General features: G+C 39.0%; 2 protein-coding genes across 2 annotated transcripts; both read right to left on the minus strand.

The window, feature by feature from the left end:
* Positions 1-1,897: 1,897 nt before the first annotated feature.
* On the minus strand, positions 1,898-6,764 carry LOC148978450 (B-cell receptor CD22-like). The gene is made up of 8 exons (XM_089132807.1): positions 6,383-6,764; positions 6,003-6,284; positions 5,688-5,930; positions 5,508-5,604; positions 5,325-5,370; positions 4,838-4,936; positions 3,797-3,906; positions 1,898-2,947 (listed from the first exon to the last, which is right to left on the minus strand). Exons 1-8 carry the CDS (start codon positions 6,660-6,662, stop codon positions 2,890-2,892), a joined length of 1,215 nt encoding a protein of 404 aa, XP_088988933.1. The 5' UTR covers positions 6,663-6,764; the 3' UTR covers positions 1,898-2,889.
* Positions 6,765-9,660: 2,896 nt separating this feature from the next.
* LOC120459982 (B-cell receptor CD22) lies at positions 9,661-14,199 on the minus strand. Its single transcript, XM_089132747.1, has 10 exons — positions 14,111-14,199; positions 12,536-12,883; positions 12,189-12,437; positions 11,844-12,101; positions 11,529-11,771; positions 11,346-11,445; positions 11,176-11,209; positions 10,332-10,409; positions 10,195-10,259; positions 9,661-10,049 (listed from the first exon to the last, which is right to left on the minus strand). Exons 1-9 carry the CDS (start codon positions 14,169-14,171, stop codon positions 10,227-10,229), a joined length of 1,404 nt encoding a protein of 467 aa, XP_088988873.1. The 5' UTR covers positions 14,172-14,199; the 3' UTR covers positions 9,661-10,049; positions 10,195-10,226.
* Between the last annotated feature and the right edge of the window lie 2,552 nt (positions 14,200-16,751).

Consider the following 16,751-nt stretch of genomic DNA (forward strand, 5'->3'; position numbering starts at 1 on the left):
TTGTGGTTTCAATCTTTTTGAGAAATCCCTTCATAGCCTCAGTACTCATCCTGCTGGATCTGTCTGCAGACACAGTTAACCACCAGATCCTCCTGTAAACCCTCGTGAAGATGAGCATCTCAGGAACTGAACTCCAGTGGTTCAAGTCATACCTCTTCAGGGTGTCTCGGAGGGGTGAGATGTCAAAGTCACAACATCTACTAACTGGGGTGCCTCAGGGCTCAGTGCTTGGACCACTTCTCCTCTCCATGTTCATGTCATCACTAGGATCTGTCATTCAGAAACATGCTTTCCTATCACTGTTATAATGAAGACACACAACTCTATACCTCTCATTCCAACCTGGATTACAATCACAAATTCACCCTCACTGACCTTTTTCTGGACTGTTCCCAGCTGGTGGTGAGACTTGTTCCAGCACTTGCATATTGTTGCCCTTGTTGGTCTAATTGCTTCTGCTCCCCTCATTTGCAAGTTGCTTTGGATAAAAGTGTCTGCTAAATGATTACATGTAAATGAAATGTGTCAGTAGATCATTAGTGCTTCGTCTCATGTGTTCTTTGGACTGTTTTGTGTGTGTTATTTGTGTCTTACCTTTTGTTTCTACTGTGCCCGGGTCACTTAGACGAGGAGTTTCTCAGCAGGTCGTTCAACAAAAAACGAATACGATCTCCGTCCACACCAGCGTTTTATCTGCGTATTAGAAATGATCTCCGTCCACATTAAAATGACCTAAAACGAGGATCACGTGACCATTCACCAACACTGGGCATGCGCGTGCCGGTGTAAACGGTGATTGACGAATCAGGGAAGGACACGTCATGACTGATGACACCCAATCATAGAGCCGAGCGTCGGCGTTTCTGAAGTTATCCGTTTTGTCTCGTCCACACTAAAACGCCCTCTGGAGATTCAAAACGCAAAACGGAGCTGCAGCGTTTCTAAACTTCTCCGTTTTAGGTCTTTGTTTTTTCCATTTTAGTCTGGACGGGAGGTGCAAACTTAGCAAAAGGTCTCCGTTTTTAAACGAAAACGCAGTAGTGTGGACGGGGCCTCAGTTCTCCAGTTGCAGTCATCTCTGAGGGAAACCAGTTGCGCTCTTTGATAACGTGATGATTACGTCCCTGCAGATCACCTGTCCATCATCGTATAAAGCCCGCCCTGGCAATCTGATTGGCCCGATCATTTTTTGCCAGATCATAATTACTCCTCAATGGATCGAGTCCAGACCGAACTTCCCGACCAAAAAATGTTGTGGGCTGATGGTTTCTAATGGTTTTCACTTTCTAATGGTTAGAACAGAGAAATTTACCGAAATGAGCAGATGGAGATGAATGACATGTAGGCCAATGGCAGCATGCGGTAAGGAACATTCTTCTGTTTATGATATATCATACAGCTATAATAACAACAAGACATTTCTAAGCAATAGCCTATTGACATTATATCCATCCGGGAGATAAGTCAGTAAATTCGAGTAAAATTACAGGCTTCGCGTATCCCGTGCGTAACCTTAAGTTTATCAAGCGACGAGAAAGCTTTTTGTACACAAAAAATAAAACTAATGACTTTATTATATGCTGTAGTAACAGAGTGTTTGTAGTATTATTATATTAATGTAACTCTGGGTTTCTTTTTTTATTATACAACTCGCAGAGCACTCAGTTTAAGAGGCAGTATAATTCGCTTTCCTCTTTTAATCAGACTGAATATGACATTAAAATCCAGATCTGTCGATTCAGAGAAAAGATCATATAGTTTCGAGAGGGAAATTAGTTGCACGTTATTTCAAATATCTGTTCGTCACATCAGTGAACAATAATTCACCAATCAGCCACTAGAGGTCCTAATAGTGCAGTTTAACCAATAGAAACAGAGACACGACAGCCTGAAACTGCATGAGTTCATGATCAGGTTTATTGAAGCTCTGGCCATAATTGTAAAAACATACAAGTAAAACATGAAAAGGAAACTACACAATACAGCATAATAGAAAACAATACATTTCAATATTGATAAGCAGTACAGATCACTGGATTTTTTTTTGTAGCTTTAGTCAAAACATATTTTATTATTTATGAATGTAATATCGTTCTAAAAAGACTTACAAACTGCATATTTTTATTTACAGCCGAGCGATAAACATAACCAACAACATGTAAGATATTGAGTTTATTATTCTCCCAGCCTCTGGCAAAACTGAAATGTCGTTTATTTAACAAAATTGTTTATTGATCTTCACCTATTATGAGATTATATTATTCATGTATAATCTTTTTAGATTCCTAGATTTATTTGTTGCACTTTTTTTATATAGTTATTTTGTAAATCTAAAATACCTTTTTCAGTTTACAGTATTAGATGTGCGGCTGCATTAAGTTCTTTTTCACTTAAAGTAAATAATATATTGCTGTGAAATGTAATTCATATAATAAAAAATACTCTAGTTCACTGTATGTATTTGTTCATGTTTTATTGAGGGATAAGTCTGAAGCGCATCATAATAATTTTATCAATTCATACAGTGCTAGTATGAATTGCAGCGGTATAGATCCTGTACACACTCAGGTATCGGAATCGGTACTCGGTATCAGCCAATACCCTGAGTCTAGGTATCGGAATCGGGAAGGAACATCTCTAGTTAAGCTTGTACTGGTTAGGTTGGTACTGCTGGTAATGGTTAAGTTGTTGCTGGTTAAGTTTATACTGGTTAAGTTGGTGCTGGTAATGGTTAAGTTGTTGCTGGTTAAGTTTATACTGGTTAAGTTGGTACTGGTAATGGTTAAGTTGTTGCTGGTTAAGTTTATGCTGGCTAAGTTGGTCCAACATTCCTATCACCATCACTCCTTAAACGATTGAACAGGCGTTGTGTTCGCTGGTCTCTATCACTCATTTGATGCTGCTGTAGATCACTGAAGTATCTTCCACAATCTGAACAGATGATCGCCTAAACAATCAAAACAAACAGCAGCACAACAATATTATAGCCCAGATTATAGGATCTGTGGTTATTAAGATGGTACTGGTAAGTTGGTACTGGTTAAATTGCTATTGGTTAAGATGGTGCTGGTTGAGTTAGTACTGGTTAAGCTGGTACTGATTAAGATTGTGCTGGTTAAGCTTGTGCTGGTTAAGTTGGTGCTGGTTAAGTTAGTACTGGTTAAGTTGGAACTGGTTAAGTTGGTGCTGGTAAAGCTGGTACTGGCTAAGTTAGTGTTGGTTAAGCTTGTGCTGGTTAAGTTGGTGCTGCTTAAGATGGTGCTGGTTAAATTGGCACTGGTTAAGCTGATACTGGTTAAGTTGGTGCTGGTTAAGCTGATACTGGTTAAGCTGGTGCTGGTTAAGCTGGTGCTGGTTAAACTGGCACTGGTTAAGTTGGTGCTGGTTAAGTTGGTACTGGTTAAGCTGGTGCTGGTTAAGCTGGTACTGGTTAAGCTGGTGCTGGTTAAGCTGGTACTGGTTAAATTGGTACTGGTTAAGCTGGTGCTGGTTAAGCTGGTACTGGTTAAGTTGGTGCTGGTTAAGCTGGTACTGGTTAAGTTGGTGCTGGTTAAGGTGGTATAGTGGTTAAGTTGGTGCTGGTAAAGCTGGTACTGGCTAAGTTAGTGCTGGTTAAGCTGGTACTGGTTAAACTGGTACTGCTTAAGCTGGTGCTGGTTAAGCAGGTGCTGGTTAAGCTGGTACATGTTAAGCTGGCACTGGTTAAACTGGTACTGGTTAAGTCGGTGCTGGTTAAACTGGTGCTGGTTAAGCTGGTACTGGTTAAGTTGTTGTTGGTTAAGTTGTTTTTACTCACCTCACTGCAGGATCCGGCTGATGAACTCTTATATCATCATATTGACTTTCATTCTCCTCTGCGCTCTTCGTCTCGGTCTTTCTGTAATGTTGGACAGTTGCGTACTGGATCTCCTCAGTGTCTCTGGATTCAGGAAACTGGTGCTGGTTAAACTGGTGCTGGTTAAGCTGGTGCTGGTTAAATTGGTGCTGGTTAAGCTGGTGCTGGTTAAGCTGGTGCTGGTTAAACTGGTGCTGGTTAAACTGGTGCTGGTTAAGCTGGTGCTGGTTAAATTGGTGCTGGTTAAGCTGGTGCTGGTTAAGCTCGTGCAGATTAAGCTGGTGCTGGTTAAGCTGGTGCTGGTTAAGTTGGTGCTGGTTAAGCTGGTGCTGGTTAAGCTGGTGCTGGTTAAGTCGGTGCTGGTTAAGCTGGTACTGGTTAAGCTGATACTGGTTAAGCTGGTGCTGGTTAAGTTGGTGCTGGTTAAGCTGGTGCTGGTTAAGCTGGTGCTGGTTAAACTGGTGCTGGTTAAACTGGTACTGGGTAAGCTGGTGCTGGTTAAGTCGGTGCTGGTTAAGCTGGTACTGGTTAAGCTGATACTGGTTAAGCTGGTGCTGGTTAAGCTGGTGTTGGTTAAGTTGGTACTGGTTAAGCTGCTGCTGGTTAAGCTGGTGTTGGTTAAGTTGGTGCTGGTTAAGCTGGTGCTGGTTAAGTTGGTACTGGTTAAACTGATACTGGTTAAGCTGGTGCTGGGTAAGCTGGTGCTGGTTAAGTCAGTGCTGGTTAAGCTGGTACTGGTTAAACTGGTGCTGGTTAAGCTGGTACTGGTTAAGCTGGTACTGGTTAAGCTGATACTGGTTAAGCTGGTGCTGGTTAAGTTGTTGTTGGTTAAGCTGATACTGGTTAAACTGGTGCTGGTTAAACTGGTGCTGGTTAAGCTGTTTTTACTCACCTCACTGCAGGATCCAGCTGATGATCTCTTATTTCATCACATTGACTTTCATTCTCCTCTGCGCTCTTCATCTCGGTCTTTCTGTGATGTTGGACAGTTGCGTACTGGACCTCCTCAGTGTCTCTGGATTCAGGAGTTTTTCCTCTAAATCTTTTGGGTTTCACACTGGCATACTGAGCGTCACCGACTGAATCCGGTTCAGAAAGAGACTTGTTAATTGTAGGAGAAGAAAAAGACAGAATAAGTTAAAAATAATCAAACTGCTGATGTAAATATATACTAATGATTATCACATTATTAGAAAATACATCTATATTAAAATTATCAGAAAATTGAGTGAAACCATGTAAAAAAAATGTCAAAAGTGATTTTTTTTTTCATGTGTCGCGCCACCTGAGGGCGCTGTACATAAAGTTTGAGATTCACTGGTCTAAAACAAGATAAATATTAGTTTATGAACGTTTTTACTAGATTGTATTGATAACGTCCAATAATTTACAATGTGAGTTTCCCATCAGTCTGTACAGTTACAGTCTGAAACAACAAAACAATTGACTTTCTGCTTCTGTAAATTCATATTGTGTTTGGATGATTTACCTCTTTCTCTCTGTGATCTTCAGCTTTAACACTCCTTCGTTTCTTTCTGTTATAATCACAGACATTAACAAAATATAATTATTCTATTTAAAAATTAGTAATGAAACAAACATTATCCATGTTCTTCTACATCAGACCAAAACTGAACGTGAACAATAACTGACGTTTTTTTATTGAACTCACAGTATAATCAGGATGATGATGATGATGATGATGATGATGAATACTCCTCCAGATGTCGCTGTGATCACAATCACATTCCTACCAGCAACATGATGAACTGAAAGAGGAAGATCATCATGATTAACTCTCCAAACTGATGAATGATGTGAAGATACAGGAGTGTGTTAATAAAAGCTTCACCTGTGACAGTTACAGCGTCTGATCTCTGAGATCCATGTTGATTGTGAGCCTGACAGTAGAAGCGTCCACTCTGTAGTGCACTGAAACTCTGTCCAGATCCAACAGCTGAGCTTTCATTCTCCTTAAACCAGCTGAAGTTCACAGCAGGAGGGTTTGAGTCACTGATGCACTTCAGAGTCACTGAATCTCCTGCCCAGATCTGACCAGACTGAATGATGGACACTGAGACGTTCCTGGGAGGATCTAAAGACAAAAATTCTAATTCAATGAACAGCAGAAAATTATGAATTTGGATGTCAACGATAGTTAACTCACACATGACGTTCAAAGTCACAGTATCAGAGTATTTCTCTCCATGCTCATTGATGGACTTGCACTTGTATTCTCCACTGTCATCAGATCTGATCTTTGAGATGCTGAAGATTCTTCCAGATCCTACAATCGTTTCATTGTTTCCGTCTCTTCTCTCAGTTAATATCTTCAGTGAGTTTCTGTACCAGATGAATGTTGCTCTGTCAGTCAGAGCGCAGCTGCTTTTACATGTCAGACTGACTGAATCTCCCTCTGTCACTCTCTCAGGAGACTCCACCTGAAGATCTGAACACAACACACACATTATATCTAGTGCTGCTGTCACACACTGATTATTATTCAACATAATGCACAGAAGAAGAGATAAACCTCATCAAAGTCACCTGTGACAGTAAGATTCACTCCTGATTTACCAATCCATTTTCCTTTATCAGGTCTATCAGTGATGAATCTGAAATAGTACAAGTGTGAATCCTCCAGTGTCACATGACTCAGTCTGACGGTGCAGTTCTGCTGTTTATCTCCCAGATACTGAAGCCTCTGACGGTATTCAGTGTCATTAGACAGATCTGGAGGCTCAATACCATCTATTACCAGTGTTTTGGTCCAGAACACGTCCTCGATCTTATATCCAGTAGGGGGGTATGTAAAAGTGCAGTTCATTATCACTGTTGAGTCCTTTAGTGCACAGATGTGTGTAGGTCTGTAACTCACACTCCAACCGTTATCAGCACTAGAAACCCCTGAAACACAGAAGTCAAACTGCTGCTGAAAATGTTGTTTTATCAGTTCCAACAGATCACAAACACTTTATTATACTTGTAAACAGCGACTCATTACAGAGAATATTATAAATGAATCTTCTCAGAATCGTTTGAGTGTTGACGGATCTAAGTGTGAATTTCTTTATCAGTTTTGATGGAGGATGTTGCAGAAATAAACAGAAGTGAAACCAGAGCAAAGACATCAGTCATGAACAACATGCTGCCCTCGAAAATAATCAAAAACATCACAATTAAGTCTAAGAAAACGTCTATGCTGACAAAATCATTTGACACACAAACCTCTTCCTCAAGGAAACCAAATCCTGTTCCTGGAGATCAGATTCAGATCCAACCCTGATCACACACACCTGTCTGCAATGATCACGTGCTTCTGCAGATCTTCATTAGCTGGTTCAGTTGTGTTTGATCAGGGTTGAAGCTGAACTTTTCAGGAAGATAGATCTGCAGGAACAGGATTGCTCGATCAGATCTCCACAATATCTTCTGGAGAAATGAACAAAAACATCTGTTTGCCCAATCAAATGCTCTAATGAGTGAGAAAGTCCCTCCCCTAAACCACCTGACACTGACTAGCAAGTGAGATGATCCTCACTGCAGAACACGAAATCCAGGGGGAGGAGTTGGATCCAGATCAAACTCCTCCCACCTTACGTATACCGAACCCTAAGCCATGTCCGCCGCTGATCCCTAACCCCACCCCTAATCCTAAAAAAAAAAAAAAAAAACTACAGGACATTTATAAAAGCCCATTGACAGGCCTCACCCAAACTTCCTGTTTCAAAAGTAAATGCATCAACATACCATAGAAAACTGCTAATTAAACCCTCATTATGAGGTTTTGAAAATAAAAATAATATAAAAAAAGTAATGAAACATGAACTCACCGTGAATCATGAACAGAAAGACCAGAGGAAGAGGAGGAGCCATTCTGACCCTCATCAGCATAAAATATATCTATAATACAGCATTAATATAATCATCAGCATAAAATATATCTATAATACAGCATTAATATAATCATCAGCATAAAATATATCTATAATACAGCATTAATATAATCATCAGCATAAAATATATCTATAATACAACATTAATATAATCATCAGCATTAAATATATCTATAATACAGCATTAATATAATCATCAGTATAACATATATCTATAATACAGCATTAATATAATCATCAGCATAAAATATATCTATAATACAGCATTAATATAATCATCAGCATAAAATATATCTATAATACAGCATTAATATAATCATCAGCATAAATATATCTATAATACAGCATTAATATAATCATCAGTACAAAATATATCCATAATACAGCATTAATATACTCATCAGCATATATTACATATATATATATATATATATTTATATATATATATAACCGTTAGTTCGAATCCTTGATTCTGATTGGTCAAGAGCTTTATTCACGATAAACGCAACACTGCTGTTCTATGTTGTTTTTATTTGAGCTTTCATGCATTTTACACATTGGAACGTTGTTGCTGTTCACGTTCAGGGACTATTTTTTCTAGCGGAAGGAAAGCTTTTAGTGATTTTACCTCAAGAAAGTTGCACTAATACATTGTTTTTTACTTTAATATTGTGTGGCAACCGTTTTATAAAAGCAATAAGGTACTCGAGGCAAGTGCTGTCTCGTGAATAAGTGATGGCTGAAGGGGTTACTCCGCTTCGCGTCGAGCCTAACAACGCCCTTCAGCCGTTACTTATTCACGACACAGCACAGCCTCTCGTACCTTATTGCTTACATATATATATACAGCATTAAACACTTATATGCTCACAATCAGTGTATATTCGTCACCCTAAACAGCTCTTAGTGTTAATAAGATCTTTGCACATCTGCAGTTAATTAATGCACAACATCAATTTGTGTAAATGAATGATCATTAGATGTACGAAAGATATTTCAAGTCAAGAACTGATCATGTAAAATGTGTCCCTGGAAATGCAATGTAAGTCGCTTTGGATAAAAGTGTCTGCAAAATGCACAATTTTTAATGTCAGGAATCGTGTGTTATATGAGCTTCATCTATATAAATAATCATCCGTTTTCATTGAAATATGAGTGTGTTTGTCTTACCGTGTTGTTCCTCATCAGATCAACAGCAACCAAATGACTGACTGTTTTAACACAAGCACTTTTATCTCTGCAGTGAAGGACTTTTAAATGTGTGAAGTGTGGTTAACACTGTTTTACACACCGCTGTCAAATACAAGAGTGGCATATTTTTGTAGACATTTTAGCACTTCTGGGCACATCGTCCTCAAATCAATGGGTTTTTGGTAAAATGCTTGATAAGTTCTGTGGTGAACACAAGCTCAAGATATTTTCATGTTTTTCTTTCTATGATATGAAATACAGGCACCTCAGAGGTAGTCTGGGACATTAAACTGTCACGGTTCAGGGTGGATCATGAGCTTCCCCTGTTGACTGTGTTTGTCATGACATCTGCAATCAGCTCTGACTCAAGCCTGGTTCACACGGGCCGATTTTAAAATTGTCGGCTGATTTTCCAAACCTGAGAGACCCCACACACGGCGATAAAAAATCACGAGTCTAACAGTTTTGGTCGTACAGTGTGTGGTGCACAGTCACAGCAAAATCAACACATCACACACGAATCGATTTGACTCCCGAGCATTCCCAAGTCAGAATGAAAATCTCACAAAATCCCCCGAGATCAAACATAAATAATCAATGTAGTTGGTTTAAAAAAAAAAAAAAGTTATCAAAAGAAAAAGCGATTGTCAATGAAGTGGAGACAACGCCAGCATGACGACTTTAAAGGTAAATCACATTCATTAACATGAAAAAGTATTGAAAACAAATAAAAGTAATGCAGAAACCCGTGTTTTCTAATATAATTTTAATTATTTATATTTTTTAATGCAATCAATACCAAAAAAGTAGCTTGTGAGTATCGCTATATCAACACTACAGTATCGATGCGCTCATAAGGTTAGTAAAAGCAAATATGAGATGATCACAGATACAATTGAACATTTAAAGGGAGAGTTACAGGAACATATAATGACAGAAGCTTATAATATTGAGCACTTTAAAAAAAAAAAAAAAAAAAAAACCTGATACATTTTCCATTGTGAATGCGCATAATTATGATTTTGTTCAGTAGATCAGAATAAAATCAATCATCTTAGGCTCCGCCCACAGAGCTCAGGATTGGTTCATTTGTGCTCCGCCTCTCTCTGCAGCTTCTTCCTGTTGATCTGAACAAACAATAAGATGAAGACTGACTGACTGAAGTTCATCAACAACCTTATAAACCCTTTCATAAGATATATAAAACAATCCCACTATACTGAAGAGAGTTTATTAGTTATATTGAGAAGAGCTGCAGGTTCTGACACTTACTGATGGATTCTCATGTTGAGGATCAAGAGTCTTCAGGAGTCTTCAGGACGTCTGCGATCAACGGTCTGTGTGAAAGAGAGCGAGAGATCGGTCATGTGATCATCTGTGATGGAGTATCTGACGGACGTCTCACTTACTGCGAGTGCGTCGTACAGGTCAGAGGTCGTGGACTTGAGGTCAAGAGCTGTATATGTGTCTTCATTGGGATCAGAGATCTACAGGAGAGACAGAAAGTCTTACATCACAAAATATCACAATAACAATAATTTAAAAAATGATCAATGATGAACTTTGGAACTCACACAATTTTATAGAAACACTATCAAAAAAATTCCCTGACAATGTTCAAAGTAAAGAGCTTTTTCAGGGTACGGCGTTTATGCTTTTCTTGGCTTCTTACCACATTTTAACGGTAAAAATGTATGTATGCAAGTACACTGAAAAAAATTTGGTAGAAATATTTATGTTTTACGGCATTGAACTAAAGTTTAACGTAAACCACTGGCAGCTGTTTGCAAATGAATTACCATAAAAATGATTGTAGCAATATTTTAGGTTTGACGACAGTGATCTAAAGATTAGTTCACGGCCACGCCCCCGTGCTAATGGTCCCGCCCACGACGCAAATTACAAGACAAAAAAAAGAAAATCATTTAGACGTCATTTATTAACATGTTTGTTTCTGGAGTCACAATATAGCACAAGTAAAATTGAAAAAGGGAGGAAAAAGACTTTTTATATTTTTTTTCATTTGCCTTGTTTGCTCTGAAAAAACTGAATTCTGAAGCGTTACACGGACCAGATTGGTTAAATTCACTAAAATCTCCTCTGAAATCTGTAAGTTTAGTTCATGTTTTTTTGTAGTATAGTACAAACTGTTTACAGCCGGATTGGGAAGGTTTGAATCATTTACAGTCTGAAACAGAGAACGGCTGATCCATTCATTCTCTGCTTTTGTGAAGTCATGTTTAGATGATTTACCTGATCTTCAACTTTAACACTCCTTCGTTTCTTTCTGTTATAATCACAGGCATTAACAAAATATAATTATTCTTTTAAAAGATTATTAATAAAACAAAAATTAGCCATTTTCTTCTACATCAGACCAAAACTGAACATGAACAATAACTGACGTTTATTATTGAACTCACAGTATAATCAGGATGATGATGATGATGATGATGATGATGATGAATACTCCTCCAGATGTCGCTGTGATCACAATCACATTCCTACCAGCAACATGATGAACTGAAAGAGGAAGATCATCATGATTAACTCTCCAAACTGATGAATGATGTGAAGATACAGGATTGTGTTAATAAAAGCTTCACCTCTGACAGTTACAGCGTCTGATCTCTGAGATCCATGTTGATTGTGAGCCTGACAGTAGAAGCGTCCACTCTGTAGTGCACTGAAACTCTGTCCAGATCCAACAGCTGAGCTTTCATTCTCCTTAAACCAGCTGAAGTTCACAGCAGGAGGGTTTGAGTCACTGATGCACTTCAGAGTCACTGAATCTCCTGCCCAGATCTGACCAGACTGAATGATGGACACTGAGACGTTCCTGGGAGGATCTAAAGACAAAAATTCTAATTCAATGAACAGCAGAAAATTATGAATTTGGATGTCAACGATAGTTAACTCACACATGACGTTCAAAGTCACAGTATCAGAGTATTTCTCTCCATGTTCATTGATGGACTTGCACTTGTATTCTCCACTGTCATCAGATCTGATCTTTGAGATGCTGAAGATTCTTCCAGATCCTACAATCGTTCCTCCTTTAAACCAGCTGAAGTTCACAGCAGGAGGGTTTGAGTCACTGATGCACTTCAGAGTCACTGAATCTCCTGCCCAGATCTGACCAGACTGAATGATGGACACTGAGACGTTCCTGGGAGGATCTAAAACAGACAAAAAATTAAAACCTCAAATCATCTCATTCAAACTCAATCTCCAGTTTTTTAAATAATAAGTGAATCTGTACTCACACATGACATTGAGGTGAACATCAGGAGAGACGTGTGTGTGTCCGTCTACAGCACAGCTATATCTGCCTGAATCCTCTCTTCTGACTGGATTGAGGATGAGTGTGTTCCTGAATTTACTCTCAGTTAATATCTTCAGTGAGTTTCTGTACCAGATGAATGTTGCTCTGTCAGTCAGAGCGCAGCTGCTTTTACATGTCAGACTGACTGAATCTCCCTCTGTCACTCTCTCAGGAGACTCCACCTGAAGATCTGAACACAACACACACATTATATCTAGTGCTGCTGTCACACACTGATTATTATTCAACATAATGCACAGAAGAAGAGATAAACCTCATCAAAGTCACCTGTGACAGTAAGATTCACTCCTGGATCACCAATATATTTTTTTCCTGTTATATTAGAGATGAATCTGAAATAGTACATGTGTGAATCCTTCAGTGTCACATGACTCAGTCTGACGGTGCAGTCCTGCTGTTTATCTCCCAGATACTGAAGCCTCTGACGGTATTTAGGATCCTTAGACAGATCTGGAGGCTCAACACCCTTTATTACAGGCTTTTTGGTCCAGAACACTTTCTCGATCTTATATCCAGTAGGGTATGTATAAGTGCAGTTCATTATCACTGTTGAGTCGTTTAGTGCACAGATGTGTGTAGGACTGTAACTCACACCCCAATCAGCACTAGAAACCCCTGAAACACAGAAGTCAAACTGCTGAAAATGTTGTTTTATCAGTTCCAACAGATCACAAACACTTTATTATACTTGTAAACAGCGACTCATTACAGAGAATATTATAAATGAATCTTCTCAGAATCGTTTGAGTGTTAACGGATCTAAGTGTGAATTTCTTTATCAGTTTTGATGGAGGATGTTGCAGAAATAAACAGAAGTGAAACCAGAGCAAAGCAGACATCCCAAGTCTCCCGGAAGTTCCGGGAGTCTCCCGCATATTGATAGCGTATCCCTGATGCCCGCAAATTAGTTCAAATCTCCCGGAATCTAGAGCGAGACATACTGCGCGCATAACATACATAGCGCGCTGCGCGTGCACTGAACAGAGGGAGAGACCGAGTGTGTCTCGCGAACGCGAAAGTTAGCCCTCCCTCCCATCCAAGATCCTGTTACCGAAATATACCTCCCGGAAATGAATTCTTGCAGGTTGGGATGTCTGGCAAAGACATCAGTCATGAACAACATGCTGCCCTCTAAAATAATCAAAAACATCACAATTAAGTCTAAGAAAACGTCTATGCTGACAAAATCATTTGACACACAAACCTCTTCCTCAAGGAAACCAAATCCTGTTCCTGGAGATCAGATTCAGATCCAACCCTGATCACACACACCTGTCTGCAATGATCACGTGCTTCTACAGATCTTCATTAGCTGGTTCAGTTGTGTTTGATCAGGGTTGAAGCTGAACTTTTCAGGAAGATAGATCTGCACTTCTGCAGGAACAGGATTGGCACTGCTCGATCACATCTCCACAATATCTTCTGAAGAAATGAACAAAAAAAACTGTTTGTCCAATCAAATGCTCTGATGAGTGAGAAAGTCCCTCCCCTAAACCACCTGACACTGACTAGCAAGTGAGATGATCCTCACTGCAGAACACGAAATCCAGGGGGAGGAGTTGGATCCAGATCAAACTCCTCCCACCTTACGTATACCTAACCCTAAGCCATGTCCGCCCCCTGATCCCTAATCCTACACATCTAACGCCCCCTGTGACGTGACGTAAGCAAAAAACAAAAAAACTACAGGATATTTATAAAAGCCCATTGACAGGCCTCACCCAAACTTCCTGTTTCAAAAGTAAATGCATCAACATACCATAGAAAACTGCTCATTAAACCCTCATTATGAGGTTTTGAAAATAAAAAGAATATAAAAAAAATAACGTAACGTTAACTCACCGTGAATCATGAACAGAAAGACCAGAGGAAGAGGAGGAGCCATTCTGACCCTCATCAGCATAAAATATATCTATAATACAGCATTAATATAATCATCAGCATAAAATATATCTATAATACAGCATTAATATAATCATCAGCATAGTATATTACATATACATATATATATATATATATATATGTAACGGTTAGTTCGAATCCTTGATTCTGATTGGTCAAGAGCTGTGCTTTATTCACGATAAACGCAACACTGCTGTTCTATGTTGTTTTTATTTGAGCTTTCATGCGTTTTACACATTTGAACGTTGTTGCTGTTCACGTTCAGGGACTATTTTTTCTAGCGGAAGGAAAGCTTTTAGTGATTTTACTTCAAGAAAGTTGCACTAATACATTGTTTTTTACTTTAATATTGTGTGGCAACCGTTTTATAAAAGCAATAAGGTACTCGAGGCAAGTGCTGTATCGTGAATAAGCAAAGGCTGAAGGGGTTACTCCGCTTCGCGTCGAGCCTAACAACGCCCTTCAGCCGTTACTTATTCACGATACAGCACAGCCTCTCGTACCTTATTGCTTAGATATATATACTGTACATATACAGCATTAAACACTTATACGCTCACAATCAGTGTCATCACCCTAAACAGCTCTTAGTGTAATTAAGATCTTTGCACATCTGAAGTTAATTAATGCACATCAATTTGTGTAAATGAACTGATCATTAGATGTACGGAAGTTTTTAAATGTCAGGAATCGTGTGTTATATGAGCTTCATCCATATAAATACCCTGCTGAAAAATCCAGCTGAAACCAGCCTAGGCTGGTTGGCTGGTCTTAGCTGGTTTAGGCTGGAAGTAGCTGGTTTTAGTTGGTCACCCAGCCTGGCTTAGCTGGTCAAGCTGGTCTCCCAGCCTGGCTACCAACTTGACCAGCCTGACCAGCTGAAAAAGTGTTCAAAACCCCTCTAAAACCAGCCTGATAAACCAACTAACCAGGCTGGGAGACCAGCCAAAACCAGCCAACCAGCCTTGGCTGGTTTTAGCTGGATTTTTCAGCAGGGTAATCATCCGTTTTCATTGAAATATAAGTGTGTTTGTCTTACCGTGTTGAAGCTCATCAGATCAACAGCAACCAAATGACCAACTGTTTTAACACAAGCACTTTTAGCTCTGCAGTGAAGGACTTTTAAATGTGTGAAGTGTGGTTAACACTGTTTTACACACAGCCGTAAAATGCAAGGGTGGCGTATTTTTGTAGACATTTTAGCACTTCCGCGGGCGCATCGTCCTGAAGTCAATGGGTTTTTGGTAAAATGCTTGATAAAAGTTCAAAACACAAGCTCAATATATTTTTATGTTTTTTTTCTTTTTCTACACTCTAAAAAATGCTGGGTTGTTTTAACCCAATTTTGGGTCAAATATGGACAAACCCGAAATGTTGGGTTAAAAACGTAATGTAAAAATTTAACCCAACGGCTGGGTTAGTCCATTTTTGACCCAAAGTTGGGTTAAAACAACCCAGCATTTTTTAGAGTGTATGATATTATGAAATACAGGGACCTCAGAGGTAGTCTGGGCAACACATTCTCACCCCAAAAAGTCATATAACTCACGTTTTGGGACGTCTTTTGACCATACGTCAATATCCGCCTTTTTAGGGCCCCCTTTACCTTTAACGTCAGTTAGGTGACGGGTTAGGTTTAGGTCTGGGGTAGAGTTAGGATCCCATAACCTCATCTACCGACGTTTAAGGGGGCCCTAAAAAGGCGAATATTGACGTATGGTCAAAAGACGTCCCAAAACGTGAGTTATATGACTTTTTGGGGTGAGACTGCGCTGGTCTGGGACATTAAACTGTCACGGTTCAGGGTGGATCATGAGCTTCCCCTGTTGACTGTGTTTGTCATGACATCTGCAATCAGCTCTGACTCAAGCCTGGTTCACACGGGGTGATTTTAAAATTGTCGGCTGATTTCCAAACCTGAGAGACCCCACACACGGCGATAAAAAATCACGGGTCTAACAGTTTTGGTCGTAGCTGGGTAAATGACGTATAAGGCCTTTGAGAGGCCCATTTTTAAAATACTTGAAATAATAATATATTTGTCTATTTTCTAAACATGTGGAGTGTAGTCTACACATGCATGTGTGTGGAAACTTCAAACAAAGATATTTTAGTGCTTTTAAACTCAAATGAATAGGGCAATTAACCTTAAAAAAGTCATTTGGGGCGACCGTAATTTTTCTTATAATTAATAGGTTTCCTTTACATAAGTTATATTTTAAGAGGTATCAGTAATTAATTGAACTGTTTAAGAAAGATATACTCGTGTCTTTCCATTTATTGCAAATGATGTTAAATACATTTTTATCTATAATGGCAGTGTCACCCTCATAAAGCAATTACATATTTTTTTTTTACTCATATAATCCATAAAACTGATTTAAAATGTGTAGATATAGTATCCACTTATTGATGTTATACCAATGAATTATATTTCAACCAAAATCGACAGACATTATTTTTTGAATTTACTGCAGAATTGAATATAGTTGGTTACCCCACATGACAAATGGTCGCCCCACATGATGAAAAACAATTAGGCAATTAAGACTATTCAATGATTTTGATATTTAAAAAACAC

Source organism: Pimephales promelas, chromosome 6 (genome assembly GCF_988280905.1).
Source record: "Pimephales promelas chromosome 6, fPimPro1.hap1.1, whole genome shotgun sequence".
Lineage (NCBI taxonomy): Eukaryota > Metazoa > Chordata > Actinopteri > Cypriniformes > Leuciscidae > Pimephales > Pimephales promelas.

Bases quoted from the DNA above. Each gene is read 5' to 3' on its own strand.
- LOC148978450 (XM_089132807.1), bottom strand. From the start codon at position 6,662: ATGAACTGCACTTTTACATACCCCCCTACTGGATATAAGATCGAGGAC. The intron at 6,285-6,382 runs GTGACTTTGATG...TGTTGTGTTCAG, and splicing joins AGTGAATCTTACTGTCACAG to ATCTTCAGGTGGAGTCTCCT. The intron at 5,371-5,507 runs GTGAGTTCAATA...TGATTATAACAG, and splicing joins ATCATCATCCTGATTATACT to AAAGAAACGAAGGAGTGTTA.
- LOC120459982 (XM_089132747.1), bottom strand. From the start codon at position 14,171: ATGCTGATGAGGGTCAGAATGGCTCCTCCTCTTCCTCTGGTCTTTCTG. The intron at 11,772-11,843 runs GTGAGTTAACTA...TTTTGTCTTTAG, and splicing joins TGTGACTTTGAACGTCATGT to ATCCTCCCAGGAACGTCTCA. The intron at 11,446-11,528 runs GTGAAGCTTTTA...TTCCTCTTTCAG, and splicing joins AGACGCTGTAACTGTCAGAG to TTCATCATGTTGCTGGTAGG.